This window comes from Anarhichas minor, unplaced genomic scaffold (assembly GCF_050575085.1).
Source record: "Anarhichas minor isolate MPS153535 unplaced genomic scaffold, ASM5057508v1 ptg000033l, whole genome shotgun sequence".
NCBI classification, from domain to species: domain Eukaryota; kingdom Metazoa; phylum Chordata; class Actinopteri; order Perciformes; family Anarhichadidae; genus Anarhichas; species Anarhichas minor.
Window position 1 is genome coordinate 12553580 of NW_027466479.1, and position 16694 is coordinate 12570273.

The following is a 16694-nucleotide window of genomic DNA, read 5'->3' on the forward strand; positions in this document are numbered from 1 at the left end:
ATCAACAGATTATTCATCCATTCAAAGACAACATAAGAGGGAAACCATAACGTCTCGTGTAGGACGGAGAAGTAAGAGTGTATTTTAAAGAGCAGTGGCACATTCTGCTGAAGAGCCTCTGCCACGCCCTCCTGCAGTATCCTGCAGCCACGCTTACTAGTAACAGGCCGACAGGGCGGAGGGGATCGCCACAGGCTACAACTAATTTCATTATTTATTCATCTACTTTTTTTTAAATTCATAATTTAGTGTATGTAGTGAAACATACTGGCAGATGTTCACCATAAGTCTTCAAAAGCCAAATGTGATGCCTTGAAAATTACATGTGACGGTCAAATGTAAGTCGATACATAATGATGTGAAGCACAGAAAAGCTGTTTGTAACAACAGTAGTAATGACTTCAGAAGTAATCCATCACTGAAAGGTTTAGTGATTGAAGTGTCAAGCATCATGTTATAGCGCTGCCATAAAAATCCGTTTATTATTGGGAAATCTGCCCAGTTATTGTATCGATCAAATGATGAATTGTTGTCGACAAAAAAAAAATAATATTATATTCCCATTGTGTTTTTCCCAGATTTCAAGGTGACGACTTCAAGTTGCTGGTCTTGTCCGATCAACAGTCCAAAACACGAAGGTAATCAATCTACTAACCACACAATGAAAAGCAGCATGCATCTTGAGGAGCTGGAGTCAGTGAATCTTTGGTATTCAAGCTTAAAGATTTGACTAAATTGATTTTATCAGCTGTCAAAACTTCCACATCATTTTCTGTCGACTAATAATTTCAGCTACACATGTAACTATGGATGATAATCACCTCCAAACACCAACTCCCTATTCTAATACTTCTCATCGCTCTCTGCTATCAAAATTATCCAAAATAAAAGGCCTTAAAAAAAACAGTCTTTGGCAGAAAGTGTCATTGATTGTTTTTTCCGTCATCGATGGTTTCAGCACCACTGATAGACACTGAACAACTACCAGCAAATGCCACAGAGACCAAATCGATCCCCCCTGTCATGTCGGTACCATGACGCTGCACTCAACCGCTGAAGGACTGTAATCCTGGCTGCATGGTCAGCAGTTTCCTCTTTATGTGTCAGTGCACTAATGAACACCATGTGTGTTGCTGGTTGGAGTCCAGGTTGGAACATATGTCGCATATCACACCTTTTCACAAGTCCTGTCGTTGTTGTTGCTCCTAATTGTACAAAAACTACACGCTGTCCACCTCACTGTGTTTGAGTGTTTTGAACATCAGCTCAATAACTTTCTATTGCAAGAGTTTTTAGCCTCTCAGAGGTGTTGAGATTTTCCTCAGGGGGCTAAATAGAGTCTCCCAGCAGCTTGTCGTGCTTCAGCAGCTGGTTCATGTCTTCTTCTGCTTCACTTCCACTCTATCTCTTTCATTTCCTGTAGAAATCTTAGAGGATGATGGGGCGGGGCTGCAAACATCCGTTGCTTTCTTTACCTTCTTGGCTCTTCACATGAAAGGGCTCCCAGCTTGACACTTTTTCTGTAACCGTTGCAGTCTGGCTGATTTAATGGGCCCTCATGATCCTACAGTGAAATATAAAAGGCCGTTATAACGACCATAGAGTGTATTTTTTTTATCACATCATCTTTTCCCTCTTCTCTCCATTTATTTAAGGAAGTTTGGGGATAAATGGGAAAAGTAATACTTTATAGGCAGTAGTCAAGAAGGGTTGCTAGGAATGAATTAAAGTGTCCACAGTCAGTCCTGAATTTCTTTCTTTCTTTACATTTACTTTTATTTTAGATTCCTGAGAGTCACTTGCGTTTTTAAATTCACTACATTTAACTTTTCCTGCTTGCTATCAGAAAATAGTGTGATCTTTTGCGTTTTCGTGTCCGATTTCTGCAACAAAAAAACACTTGAAAGCTGAAATAAACACACTTCCTTTCTCCCCGCTAAAGAAAGAATATCCAACTTCAATCACTGGGAATCCCTCCTTTTAAAGGCAGACAACTTCAAACTCCTTGGGGCCTTTATTTGCCGAAGTTGCGGGTAGGTTAGCCACAGCAGCATTAGGGCGTTACCGGCTGTTTATTAGTGGCATGTCAGCAGAACAATAGCTGCGGTAGCCACACGCAGGAGGAAGGCTAACTCTGCAACGCTAAGAGCGAGTGCTAACCACATGACAAGGCTGGGAATAGCCAAAACACAGGAAATTAGCTGCTGTTTACTTTCGCTCGTCTAGACTTGCTCCTACTAATTAAGTGCAAAGAGTCCCGTTGTGGATTTCTAGTCTCTAAAGAACGAGCTCTCAAGGTTACTGCTGGATGCTTCATTGTTTGTGCTGCTTCTCAGATCACGCAGTGTTTGACCCATTTGTGGCCCCCAGGACTGTGTGCTCCCGCGCTAGCCCTACAGTAATCCTTCAGCGACCCAGAAAGTGATTTCTGGAGCAGCTGGTAATGTGGGCCATAGGCATAACACAACAATGGCGTCAGCTGGCCGATAAAGTGTCGGCAACTCAGTGTGCATTATTCAAAGCACCGTGCCACGGTCCGCAACGCTGCCCCAAAGTTTCGCTCTTCTACAAGTGAGTATAGCTGTCTAAAAGCAGCTCCAGTGTTTATTGGGTATATGAACTGCCAGTGTCTGAGCACACACACACACACACATTTGTAGAAATTGCAGTGTGTGTGACCCAGAGGGTTTTATTAACCGGAGAAGGGCTGATGACACTTATCCGAGCCATGCATAGGATTAGAATGAAGTAGTGTGTGTGTGTGTGTGTGTGTGTGTGTGTGTGTGTGTGTGTGTGTGTGTGTGTGTGTAAGTCTGTGCGTGCGAGGAACAGGCAAGCCGTATTACTGAGGTGAGGGATAAGAAGAATAATGCCGTCTGACTTTTTCATTAAATCTTAATAACCCTGGTTTAGCTTTGAACGCTAATGTCTCCAGCGCAGCCGAGTGCAGGCTGCATCATTTTTACCCATAATTCTGTGAGATTTTGCACACAGTACGTTTAGTGCAAAACAAAAGGCTGAAGGTTGTCAGATTTCCCGGCATTCCTGTCGCCTCCCATGGGGCTCTTTGGAGGACGTCGCGAGGACAGAGTGGGTAAACCAAGAGGACAATCCCAACAAACTGCACGGTTCTCTGGGGCATCTTTTTCCAGATGAGGTCGCCGTCTCACGGCCTCTGATGAAGCATTCTGAAAGTGTGTTATTTCGTGTGTGTGGGCGGCCTGTTTACATTCCACTGATTCCTCACGGGAATCCCGCTCTCTATCCTCTGTTCCCTAGCTTATTGATGTGTGTGTGTGTGTGTGTGGTATATTTTTAGACTTCTCACTGGAGTACAATTGCCGACTGTCCTCACACATGAGCTTAACCCCCCCTCACAAACAAACACATCCTGATGGACTCTTTAACCTTGAGTGGACTTCTGTTGCAGTTGAAAGTGGGAATGGAATGCTCATGTGTACGGTGTGTCGTGGAGATTTCTAGGGAATTGTACACGACAAATTTGTCGGGGGAAGTTCGGGGATTGCAGATGTCGTTTTTATGCCCCAAGCAGCTTAGTGGCTAAATCTGCAATCTCCTCTCTGGCTCTGTTCACACTGTCATGCTCCTTGCATGGTCAGCTGACACTGCACTTGTTGCTTATATCCCCTTAATCTTCAGAAGCAACAATCACGCAATGTCGAGCGAGGGTGCTTTTTAGAAATAAATATCCTTGTCGTTATATGAATGTTTTGTTGGTTAGTGAACAGCAGAGAAAGACTGGAAGCACAGGTGATAGAGAGCGTGACATGTTTTGAAGATCAAGAGGTGTTTTACTCCACTCAGCATCTTTTCAAAGACACCGTGTCCACTTTTCTGTGATTGACTTCCTTCCTTTTAAAAAAAAAAATCCTTGCCATCTACACCGAGCAACATCCTGTCTGCTCTGACAGCCACAATAATTGATATGACGCTGATAGACCGTCGGGAAGTTCTTCAGTGATCGAGCTAAAAAAAAGACAAGACATTAGCACATAACATGATGTCACACGTTTCACCCGGGGTGATATCAGCGGGAAAGATTCCCAGCAGCAGCACTCGAGGGGTCAGAGCAGCGTGGAGGCTGTGTGTGTTTTGTGCACGGTGTGTTAAGTGTCGGGGGGGGGGGGCTTTGCTAATGGCCTAATACGAGTTCGAGGTCAGGAGCATTGAGAGAGTAATTTACGAATACTGTAAAAATAATGGCTCTTGATTTTCGAGGGGCACTCTGGAAGTGTGTGTTGGGTTAGAGTTCAGACGTGTGTGTGTGTGTGTGTGTGTGTGTCTGCAGAGTGGTGTTTATACAAGCGGGTAAAGGGAAGACAAATTAAAGGCAAAATGAATGAGCAGGGAAACCATCTATTGCCCTTCAGATTGACACATATGATCATGTTCTGCCCTGACACCGCTGTGGTTAAGGTTTGGTTAGGTTCAGAAACAGAAAGGACCCATTTTGACCCATCGATCCTCTCTTTGCGTCTGTATTCCACTTCCTCCTCTGTGTGGCTCTGTGAATAATATCAGCGAACGTCACCCCGGTCTGCCCAGCTCCCTCCACACATCTCGCCACATTATCCACCCACTGTGTCAGAACGCATTTGCCTCTGGCCACATGAGCTTCCTTGAAAGTGTCAAGAGAGTGTGAAGGTGTCTCAGTTGCGTTTCCCTCTCTGCTGCCACCTGCACACTTAAGTGCTTTGAATGTGTTCTTTCAGTCGGCTCACTCCTTCTTTCTCTCTCTCTCTGTCTGTTTCTCACTGTGTTTGTGTGTTTAAACTCCTGTGTGTGTGTGTGTGTGTGTGTGTGTGTGTGTGTGTGTGTGTGTGTGTGTGTGTGTAAATAATTGTGCCCGTGTGTGTGTGTGTGTGACTGACAGCAGATTTTCCGCCACCAGCAGGCGTTCCGTTTGCTGCTCTGATGCACATTCAGTTGGTTCATTTGGTTTTCAGCGCTCCCTCGGGACACGCTGAGCCGCTCCCATTAGCTGCCGCTGCCTCTTTGTAAATAGATATTATACTGTGTTATACATTTATTATACTGTGTTACACATTTATTATACGCTATTTGAAGTTCATGAAGTTCTTGAGCATGCAGCAGACGTTCGTAGAAAAGGGAGGTTTGGCTGCGGGATTTCTGCAGTTTCTGGGTTCCAGTCGTGGTTGTAAAGAGACGTCTGCAGTGTATAAATATGTTTGATGTCTTCACTGGCAAACAGGTGGAAGTCGTGGTAAATAGTGGGTCAAACAGCCTACTCTGAGTGTTTACTGGAATACACTGTAACACGCTTGCTTCGTTTGCTGAGGAGCAGCGTTACTGCAAAGTCATTGAATTCATTCATCTGAAAAATGAGGCCGTATTATTGAAATGTCTTTCAAAAGTCTTAAAATGCTAATGGCACTACTTATAGTAGTCTTAGAAAGTCTTGTTTCTAACTTGCCTTAAGCTGTAGAAACCCGGTGCAAGTTAGTTGAGATGATTGATGTGTCTGTATGCTAAATATGAAGCTACCACCAGCAGTCGGCTAGCTTAGCTTAGCACAATATCTTGTTTTTTAATCTGTACCATGAAGTCACTGTATCCGGCCAAAAACCTCTTGATGTTTCTACACGTAGTTTTATTTGTACAAATTAAACAAACAAGATATATTATGTTATTTAGATGGGAACACAACCAATAATATATATTATTGCATATTCTATCTAAAAATGCTGCTGTTTTTTTTTTTTTCTCCTCTCTGACGTGGAGTGCCTCTTCTTCAGTGAGCGCCTTTTTCTACTTGCCGCCATGATAAATGAAGAATAAGCTCCGGTTCGTGGAATGAGAAATCAAATGGAATTGTGAAAAGGGTGGAGGGCAGAGCCGTATCTGCCTCGCGCAATCTTCCAGAGTTGCTCAGGCGTGTGCGCCGGACGGATTTAACTAGAAATCTGAAGATTGCTGTGTGAGGGTTGCCATGTCTTGCAGCATCCTCCCCCCTTCCCCCTTTTTTCTTATAGAGGTTGCCATATATTTTTGGCTGCGAAAACCCCCATGGCTACGCCAACCGTCCCCCCCCCCCCCCCCCCCCCCCCCCCAACTGCTGTGTCTGATTGTAGAAATGCCCTTTGAGCCCCTGCAGGCCTCCATATTTTACCATATCTTTATGGGCTAGCAGACGTGTTGAATATGCTACGGTCTGGAGAGGGACGAGGGTCTATAGGGGGGCAGGGGAGAGAGGTGAGAGAAGAGGTTGAGGGCACGGGGGTGAAGAGAGAGAGGTGGAGGAAGAACAGACTGTTGAGATTAGACAAAGGGAGGAAGGACAAGATCAGGGAAATAAATTAGAGGAAAGAAGAGAGGACAGGGAAGACAGTGGAGGAACAGGTAGTTTATGTGAGAGGGAGGACAAGAGACATCGGCAGACTGTGTGTGTGTGTGTGTGTGTGTGTGTGTGTTTGATATTCACCAATCCCAGCCAGTAGAAGTATGTCTGGAAAATGGCTCGCACAAAAAGGTCAGAAGCCCTATCAGCATGCCTCAGCCTCTTTCCACTCGTTCACTTTTTCATTCCTAGCTATACTCTTGCCTCCCTCCATGACCTCTCCTCAAATATGCACACACACACACACACACACGCACACACAGTAGCAAACCAGACTTGTGTTCCCTCTAAAGCACAGCCGCAATGTGTTGTAGTCCGACGCCACAGAGGGTACAAAGGGTCCCACTCTCCCTTTCGGGGTCGTCTTTTAAAACCCACCCCTGCTGTGTTTATGGCCTTGTAAAGAAGGATCGCATTTCCATTTCAGTTGCTCGTCTGCACACACACACACACACACACACACACACCTCTATTAACTCCCCCCTATTGCCCGGCACCTTTTGTCCAAAAGGCTGGTGTCACAGGAGGACATAAATGAAGTGCCGCGCAGAAATTTGCAGTGCAGCCTCAACAGCTCAGGGTGTGTCCTCCAAGAAAGGATTACACCAGTGTGTGTTAATGCATCTTTGATAGCGCAAGTGACTGTGCACGCTGTCCGCGCGTCAACGCATTGTGTCAAGTGTATTCGCAAAGAACGAGATCATGCGTCTCCCGGCATCTGTTGCATCTCATTAGCAGCTTTTGGAATGAATTACCTCACACACACACACAATACTCAGAGTTAACATCCTTCACCCTATTCCATCCACACTGATAATCCCTTTATCTTGGTCGGCTATTCAACACATAAAGGCCAATGCCATTGAATAATGATGTGGCCGTATCTACTCCTCTTTCACTCTAATGCTAATCTTCATCTCAAGGTGACAGTGATAGAGAAATGATATGCATGCAGTCGTTCAGCGCTGAATAAATCTGCTGTTTCCTAATCAGAGGCGCGTGTGTATCAGTTCGTAAAACCGTTTAATATTGTTTTTTTCTTGTTAAAGAGGAGTCAAAATGACGAACAAGACTCACACATGCTCACACACGGAAAGACACTCTCTGTTAGTCTTCTTACTCTGCAGCCCCGCCTATGCCCTCCGTCCGGGAATTCCCAGGGTTCAACAGTTGACCCCCCCCCCCCCCCCCCCCCCCCCCCCAGCAAAAAAAAGGTCACTTACAATGTGAGTGACAATCCCTGAAATCATTACAACGATCCATCTCCTTTTTTTCACGCTCCGCGCTCTAATTTACTTATTTGGATGACACGCTTGGCTGGTTTGCTTAATCACAGAAAATTGCTCCGCCGCACAATTACTGAAGTCTGTATTGTTGCTTCACATTTTTATTATTAGCCGATCGGCAACGCTGTCGGAAAGCTGATTAATTTGAGACAATAACGCACTTTTCTGCTGGAGTGAGGGGGAATAAAAGGGCTTCGTCAGGATGTCGAGAATATTCAAAAAAAAAAAGAGTCTTGTGTGTGAATGTAGCTCGGTTCATTACATTTCAATTTGGTAGGCGTTTGGTTGCTAAGCAGCAGGTTTTTGCTTGTCATATTCAGAGGGCAGTTGTGGTTTTGTGAGTTGCAAACTGTTTTTTTTACTGTTGGGCGAAGCTCTTAACACCAGCGGCAGTACTGTACACTTCCCCTTTCCGAGGAGCGGAGAGGGAAAATAGACTTGAAATTGAAAGATTTATCATGTGGGAGGAAGACGCAACTGAGGGATCCTGAGAAAGCTGTTTTTCGTGAGGACGTAGAAGGAGGGAAGTGGAACTGAAATTGAGAGTGGGGGGGAGAGTGTCGTTTATATCCCAAATACAGACTTTTTACATTTAAAGTGAGGTTACCATGCTATTTTTAAATACTCAGAAATTCGGAGCTTAACATTTACAGCCAGTTAGACAAGCAATCCATCCTCAGTTGAGATGCAGCTTTGTGTGCATCCAGTTTGAAATACAGTTGTTTCTGTGTGGAAAAACATCTGCAGGCAGCTGGAGACTTCACGGTCATCAGAGTCCTCGAAGTCTGGGAGAGGAAGACAGGAAATGTTTCTTTCCCATGGGGCCGTATGACATTAACTAGAGGCAAATTCTACAGGCACACACACACACACACACACACGCACATGTGTTTACACAAACCCTGCACGTACACACAGAGCCTCTGTGGACTGTAATAGGTCTGCGAGGTCAGGAAGGCCAAGGGAGAAGGGAGCTCTGTCATTCATGGTGAAGACTTAAGACACATGTTGCTCTTTCTGTGGCCTTGCAGCTGGAAGGGGTTCAGGAGAAGAGGACGTTGAATTCTTGACGCCAGATTTCTCCGGTTAACCGCGAGACCACCCTGCCGTCTTATCATAAAGCAGTGAAAGATATAGTCAACCTCTCTTCTAAAATGTCTTCATTGTGGTACAGTATGCATACAGAGAAAAGGAAAACAGAGAGAACTGTCATGTGTGCAAATGAAGAATGAAAGATGAGATTATTGGTAGAGCATGGCTGTCGGATCTCTTTGAATCTGTTTCAATAATGAAAAACTTCAGGACGGGAAACCGTTAATCTGCGACGCTTCATATTTCGTTATTCCGAGTCCCCAGTGGGAGATCGATACAAGCGCTAGCAGAGATAGCTGCTGTGTGGATGAGGACGTAACACGCACATCTGTAATACGAGACAGGGAGGTTGGGGATGGGAGGGAGAAATCCAGGAGCCTTGCTGAATTATGCAGTTTCAATTTTCCCCATTTAGGGAGGACGGATCAATTCCTCATGCTAAAAACCATTAACCCTTAGGATGGGACAGCGTTGCCGTGGCAACACAGATCATGTCCCTTGATCGGAGGCACCGACTGTTTCCAAGCTCCAAGCTGATTTAATAATTGAATTCAACAGATATGTATGTGTGTGTGTGTGTGTGTGTGTGTGTGTGTGTGTGTGTGTGTGTGTGTGTACACTTTAATTGCATTGTCTCTGTCAAGGCTGGGTCCCTTTTGCCCTGCAGCCTGTGGGGAGCTGTATTTCATCAAGCCTCCCTTGGGGGGGGGGGATATGTGTGTGTGTGTGTGTGTGTGTGTGTGTGTGTGTGTGTGTGTGTGTGTGTGTCACTATGACTTTGTGGGGCCTATGTGTCTTTTGCCACTTCTTTCAGAGTCGTCCCCTCTCTTCATTACATTCTGTTTTCTTTTGGTTGCATTATGGTTTCTGCACATCTTGAAGAGTCCCCCCCCCCCCCCCCCCCCCCCCCCCCCTCCCCTCTCTCTCTTTATCTTCCGTTCTCGCCTCTCTCTTGCAGAATCCTTCTTCTCCCCTCCCCCATTGCTCCCACCCCCCATCATCCAAATGGCCCTCTGGTCAGGACACAAGATGGTCAGTGGTGTGTTTGTTTATCATCCGGTGCATCCATGGTCATTGTCTTTCTGTTTTCAGAATGGCCTAAAGGCCCTTTGTTCATCCAGTTTTGAATTTATTCATTCATATATGGAGATTTAATGTGAAGAAATTGTTTTTCTATTTCAATGGGTTTTATTCCGAATATCAGAGTGTTTTCTACTGTTGGAGGAAACAACCTGCAGGGTTCTGTGTTGTTCTCAGTGTGCATACGGCCGTTGGCTTGTGCTTAGACACTGCAGATATACAAAGTGTGGTATCATCTATGTACCACTTAATGTGCATTGTGTGCATGCATGTATTAATTATTGTTTTTTTTGGCCCAGAAAGATCACAGAACATTAGACAAAGTCGTGCTTTTGAATACAATGCTTTTTCTAAGAATAGATCCTGGTTCATTTTCCAAAACGGGGTCTCTGCAGACTATTCTCATTCGGTTTGGAATAAACTCCAGTCATCACTTTCTTCTCTCCTAACTCCTATATAGCGCTGCTCAGCGCTGCCTGCAGTGCTCCACACAAGCACGACTGCTTAAAGTCTGGATTATTTATTATTGTGGAAATGCCTCTGGCTCTCCTCTGAGACGCTTCCTGGGGCTCATTTCTCAGCAGCCACCCAGCTGTAAACCGTCTCTCGTCTGTGTGCACCCAGAGGACCCTGCAGAGGGACGTGTCACGCAGCCACACAGGCACCCACAGAACGTGAGGCACTGTGGATGGTAATTCTCTCTTTCTTTGCTACCGTCCAACAGCTTGTACAACAGATGAAACTCACACACACACACACACACGGCTCTGCCTCCCTGGTACGCTTCACTGCAATGTCAGGTAGGGTTTCTGCCCGTAGAGCTGCAGGGCTCAGATTGGATTCCTTGAATCCTTGGCTCTAGTTTCTTGCATGGAAGGTTATGCCTTGATGGGGCTTGTGGTTAGTGTGGTTAGGGCTGTGTGTGTGTGTGTGTGTGTGTGTGTACAGCTGGATGAGGGTAGAATTTGGATTTCTGCCTTTATTTCCCAAAACACATTCCTTTTCAAATGGCTTTTCCAGGCGCTTATTTCTATGGCATGAAACAGAAGACAAGCCACACCAATTGTCTCTCTTCCAAGGTCTCCTGTTTTCTCTCATCACAGTCTGAAAGCGCTGGGAGAGAAAGAGAGAGAGAGACGGCACTAGAGAGTATTACGGTGGTAGTCCTTGGCTCTCTGTGTGTGATATCACATGGCGGTGGCCTGTGTGGAGTTTTCCACAGTGAAACTCATGTGTGTTGTTCGTCAAGTGTTGAGGAATTAAGTGTGTCCTCAGAGGGGGAGAATGGATGGTTTACTTCACGCATATTTTCCACTCTGCAGGGAAATATGTCGGCAATGTTATTCAGAGCTGGATCCGTGCTTGTGCTTTACAGGTTCTTCAGACCGTTTGAGTTAACATGGTGGAGGCAGACGCTTTCATTTTTTTGAATGTGGCATACTAGAAGTGACAGAAATCTTGGTCGTGTCAAACTCCCTTCACATATGCGAAGAGTTGCTCGTTTTTCTAAACTAAACTCAGCTCATACAATCTTGATTGGGTGACACAGAAGGTTCACTGTGACTTTGAAAAGGCATCTTGACCAAAAAAACGTCACAAAAACGTGTTTGAAGAGCTTTCAACCACATCTCGAGGCCTTGAAGTTGCTCAATTGTCATGGAGGTTGTAGATATATTATAGATATAATACACGACCACCTGTTAACAACTAAACCATGTCCGTAAGGCTGAGATAAAAACAGTAACACACACACACACCACCTTAGTTTGAGTTTTCTCTCTACCACCATAAATGGCGCTGATGGGAAGAAGGGGATGTTGCCATGGAGACACAGTGCTGTGGCAGCCGGTAATTATTCCGGTTTAAGTGCCGGCAGAGACACGCGGGCTGGCACACGGTGGCAGATGTAGTGACACCTGGACACGACACCAGATGAGGAAAATCATCAGGTGTCAAGTCATGTGAAGGGTGGAAGACCCGGCGACGTTTTTTTACCACGCGCAGACTCGACATCGGGAGATCCAAGTCAAAATGCATGAATCTGTATCTGAATGTACAAACCCGGTGTAGTGGCAAAGATCCAGAAGTTTGTAGACTCGGCAGCTTGGAGACACAAGTATGTGTGTCCATGATGTTAAACAGTGTGGAGAGTACAGTCAATATCATGAGTTATATGATACAGTTCAGTCATGGTTATTATCCTCTCAGTAGTCAATACAGTGGACATTGTGTGTGCATGTGAGAGCGTATTGAAGACATGGCTGAAGGTGTGTGTGTGTGTGTGTGTGTGTGTGTGAGTGAGACACGGAGGAATTGCCTGCGAGCACTCAGCCTGTTGTCCAATATGTAATTGATATGAGTTTTAAAAAACACAAACATGCTCACAAGTCCCTCGCTGCTCTCCCACACACTCACACGCTTGCCCAGTGTGCGTTCATGCATCTACACACACACGCACGCACACACACACACACACGCACGCACGCCACCCTCCAAGGATAATATTCGGCTTCTACCTAGCAGTAATCCTCCCCTCTCCCTTCTCATTTTTTATCTTCTCTCTTCCAGGCGAGGCCGTCCTGACTAATCATCCAAGGTGCCAAGGTAAGGTTGTGTTTTGCCTCTCACACTGATAGCAACATGAGCCCGCGGTGTATTTTTTTCATTCGGGGTAAAAAAAACAACAACAACCGTCATTTCAACATAAACAGGAATTCCTCCGTGTCCTCTTGAAGAAGAAGTTAAAATTGGCTCCTGCAGCTCCTTCTGATTCACCACAAAAACTTCCTCCCTGCTAGAGCGCTTCCACAACTCCCACACTCCCCAGTTACATTAGCATGAGTAGAGAGACACAATGGAGTTTTTCACCACCTGCACTGAATACACATATTCTGTATACACACACACACACACACACACACACACATATACACACGTTGCTCCAGACTGGAGTTTGGCTCATGCACACGCCCTGAAAAAAATAAATTGTCATAACTTGTCACTGTCTCCCGATCCTGGCTGTGGGCTGATTGAAAGGAGAAGGCCATGCAAAAAGAGGGCAGATAGGTAGATGCTCACTTCCTTTCCCTTTCAATCATCCTGCAAGCATCTCTCTTCGCTCATCGTGCTCCACATTGTCCGCCCTCCGTCTCTATCGTGCACTGCGCTGCCCTCACATGCACACACAGGGGTATACATCCACTCCACGTTTATTTGTTTGTGGAGTTTTTCCTAAGACTCAAGTGAAGCACACAAGCTCATCTCTGCCTCCCCGCGCTGTGAGTCACCCGCTAAAAACCCCGCACAGCCCCGTAAATCAGCCATGATAACATCGGGGGTTCCACCAGCGCAGCGAGACCCGACTTTGGATGTCAGACGGAGACGTGATGAGGTTGCTTATGCTGTGCGCAGAGCCCCAGATGCCTTGTGGAGGCTTCTGGTGTGTGAGGGCCACTGCAGCAGACCTGCACTGCAGTCTGACTCTGCTCTGTGCTGCCACCTGCTGGCCATGTCTGGTCACAGGGTACAGTTGAGCTGCTGGTTATTAGTAGATTGTTATTAAACCTTTTGTTCTGTATCAGTGAATGTTAAGGAGTAAACAAAGCAGCACGGGGTGGTTTTTGCTGGCAGTAGTCAGATAGAGGGTCGTGTTGTTACTTACCGCTGTTTCATAACAGAATCGGCGGATGATTCATGCCATGAAGCAGCTGCGGTAAAATCAAGTCAATCCAGTTTGTTTGCTTGACAAATAAGACACAGTTTGCCGGATTGTATTGTTCAGTAAATTGTTCTTATCCTCAACCAACAATAATCACTTTGAGTTCTTTCCTCGACATATTTAGTCTCACATAAAGTAATATAATGTGGACTTTCCACCAGATTAATTAGCTCCAGTCTGTTACTGTCTCTCCCCTAAAGAAGAAACGATCCAACTAGAGAATCATTGCTGGTACATTTTTAAATTGTGTTGGCAAATAGATGAAATGAAAAAAATTTGAATGTGTCGTTTTTTGTTTTTTTTGCCGCGTTTCCCCAGACGGTACCTGTCCGATGTCCTCTCCCCCCACAGTGTGATGCGTCATGGCTCCGGTGCTGACAGGAGTGTGGTGGGGGCCCGAGGCCGGTGTCGTCGGGTTGGGGGCGGCGGCGGCTGCTACCGGGGTGGCGTCGTGGCCGGGCAGCGGGCAGCTGGGCCTGGTCATCACCCTCAGCACCCTCACCTCCCTGCTGCTGGTCTCTGTGCTGCTGCTGCTCTGTGCTAGCTGCCAGGGGTGAGCACCATCTCACACACACACACACACACACACACACACACACACACACACACACACACACACACACACACAGGACTGACCCATATTATTGTTGTTAGACTACTTCAGGAAAGGTTGTCGGGTTTTACCTGCCGTCAGCTATCAAAACTGAAGCAGTGGAGCTATATTGTCCCTGAGGGCCAATTTTGCTTAAAGCAGCGCGAACAAGCAGAAACTAGGAGACAACCCTATGATACCAACTTTTTAAACAAATTACATTTTGTCCAAAAAGCCAATAGCTGATGGAATAAATGACCTTGTATACCTGGGCAGATTTGGAACCTCAAACCTGAAGACCAGCACTTTTACCTCATAATTATTGTTTAATTTAAGCCAAGAGCTAAAACAACGAGGCCTGCAACAGAAACAGCTTCATTTAGATACAAGCGAGATTTAACAATAACGCAAACACACCAAATGGTTCAATATCAGGGCTGCCTGGTGTTCTCTGTGTTCTGCAATCATCCACCGTTCGAACCTCTCATCTCTCCTTCCCTCTCTCTTTCCAGGCAGAAGAAGGCAGTCAATGGACATCCAGCAGGAGACCACGATAACCTCATGAATGGAGTGAGTTGGACTTTGGGGCTATTCTTGCAATAGCACATGCATGAACTGCAAACGTTGAAGAAATAGCTCTGATAAATACGCTTATCCTCTTTCTCGACGAGCTACATGTGGCTCTCCAGCCAGCAGCGGCTTAGCTTAGCATAAAGACCGGAGACGAGAGGAAACAGCTGGCCTCTGTCTGAAGGTTATAAAATCTGCCGAGCAGCACCTCTAAAGCTCGCTGCTGCAGTTAAGACGTTATTTCTAGTTTGTTTAATCCACACAAAAACCACAGTGGGGTTTTTTTTGTGTGTTTTTATGAGGGGTTATGGATTGGACTATTGAGTCCCGAGCAACCAGCAAAGACTCCCTCAAAATGTTGAATTATTCCTTGAAGGGAAATCAAAGGCAATATTGAAGCATCTCAGAGCTTTTATGAACAAGCCGTCCCTGAGAATTCATTTCTAAAACTGTGATTAGGTTTCAACTTTTGCTTCTTGCAGGTTTTTGATGTATCTGTGTGTTTTTTTAGATGCGGAGGGGAACAGCTGTGGGTTTTGAGTCAGCTTGCCACAGTGTCACAGGCAGATTAGTAATTGCATGCGTGTGAACACACATACATGTGCATTTGCTAAGCGTTCACAGTCTCACACAGATATGCAAACAAACGTGTAGATGTGTTTGTTTTTTTAAGATTAGGTCGGGGTTCAATAACATCTTTGGGATTCTAGGAAGCTCAAGCTCAATAATTAAATCTTATCGCTGGAAAAAATATTTACTCATATCAGTTCCTTCTCTTAAACAAAAGCAATTACGTTGTGTTGCAGATAGAAGCATGCATACACAGCGAAACACACACACACACACACACACGCACACACACACAGTCCTCATTAGTCCCAGCGTGTGTGAGTGACGTGTCTGTAATCAAGCAGTGTAACCACCGCTTAATGAGTGATAGCGCTCCCACATTGGCTGCACGCCTGAATAACACACGCATATCCTGACACACACACACCCACTCACGCACCCACACACTCTGACATTTGCCTTCTAACCCACTTCCATCGCACTGACACAGAGACATACACAAATCAAAGCCTCCCCACACACACACACACACACACAGCTGATTGACAGCCTCCAGCTGTTAGTGAGATTGTTTCTCAATGACGAGGAAATGAGCACTCGTGGGAAAATCTGCTATTTTCACATCATGTCGTTATAATATTGTACTTCTCTTTCTTAAGTCAACGAAAAGAAGATAATATAATTCTCACTATTTATAGGGTTGACCTTTCTATGTATGCGCTCCTCATAATGACACTATGTCCTCTTGAACATCGTGTCATAGTTATTACCAACTCCCGCGATACAGACGCTTCAGTAACTAAGCAACATTTAAGTGTGACAAATGCCCGGCTTTCACAGACTAAGTGACATCCACTTTACTCTCTTATCCTGTCACTCCCTCTGGGGTTTTATGTGTGTGTGTGTGTGTGTGTGTGTGTGTCACCTTACATGCTCCCATGTGTACATACAGATTCCTCAGAGCCTCTTTGCGTTTGATGGATACCTTCCCTCTAACCTGCGAGTGCTGGGTGGTCAGATCGTTTCAGCAGGGGCCCATTTAAATGACGGACCTTGTCACAGCCCGATAGGTTAAATGGGGTTCTTTGTCTTTTGCGAATGAGGAGATTGGCTCTCCTCGCTCACCCGCAATCTGTCCGACTGTCTTCCCTGCGGCCACGGCCCAACGCGGTGAGGGAGCTCTCTCCCTTTCCTCCCACAGTTGTTCAAATTTGTTTAAATATCACGCAGTCTTGATCTAGACTCATTCTAAATGTTGCGAGGACTGTGTGAGGCGCTTTGGATCCCCATTACGTTTACAAAATGCTCCGGAAATCGAAAACTATTTGAGTTTAACATTCGCTCTGTCATGAGGACCCTGATCTGGATTTGAATGTGGGAACAAAATGAGAAAAGAAAGAATGACTC

General features: G+C 45.5%; 1 protein-coding gene across 1 annotated transcript in view; it reads left to right on the plus strand.

Moving 5' to 3' along the window:
- Positions 1–16694, plus strand: part of pag1 (phosphoprotein membrane anchor with glycosphingolipid microdomains 1) — a 41390-nt gene that overhangs the window by 14147 nt on the left and 10549 nt on the right. The window contains exons 2-5 of the mRNA XM_076105472.1: positions 579–638; positions 12406–12441; positions 13874–14108; positions 14660–14717. Coding sequence (XP_075961587.1) covers positions 13918–14108; positions 14660–14717 — 249 coding nt within the window. The 5' untranslated portion in view covers positions 579–638; positions 12406–12441; positions 13874–13917. The remainder of the gene's footprint in view (positions 1–578; positions 639–12405; positions 12442–13873; positions 14109–14659; positions 14718–16694) is intronic.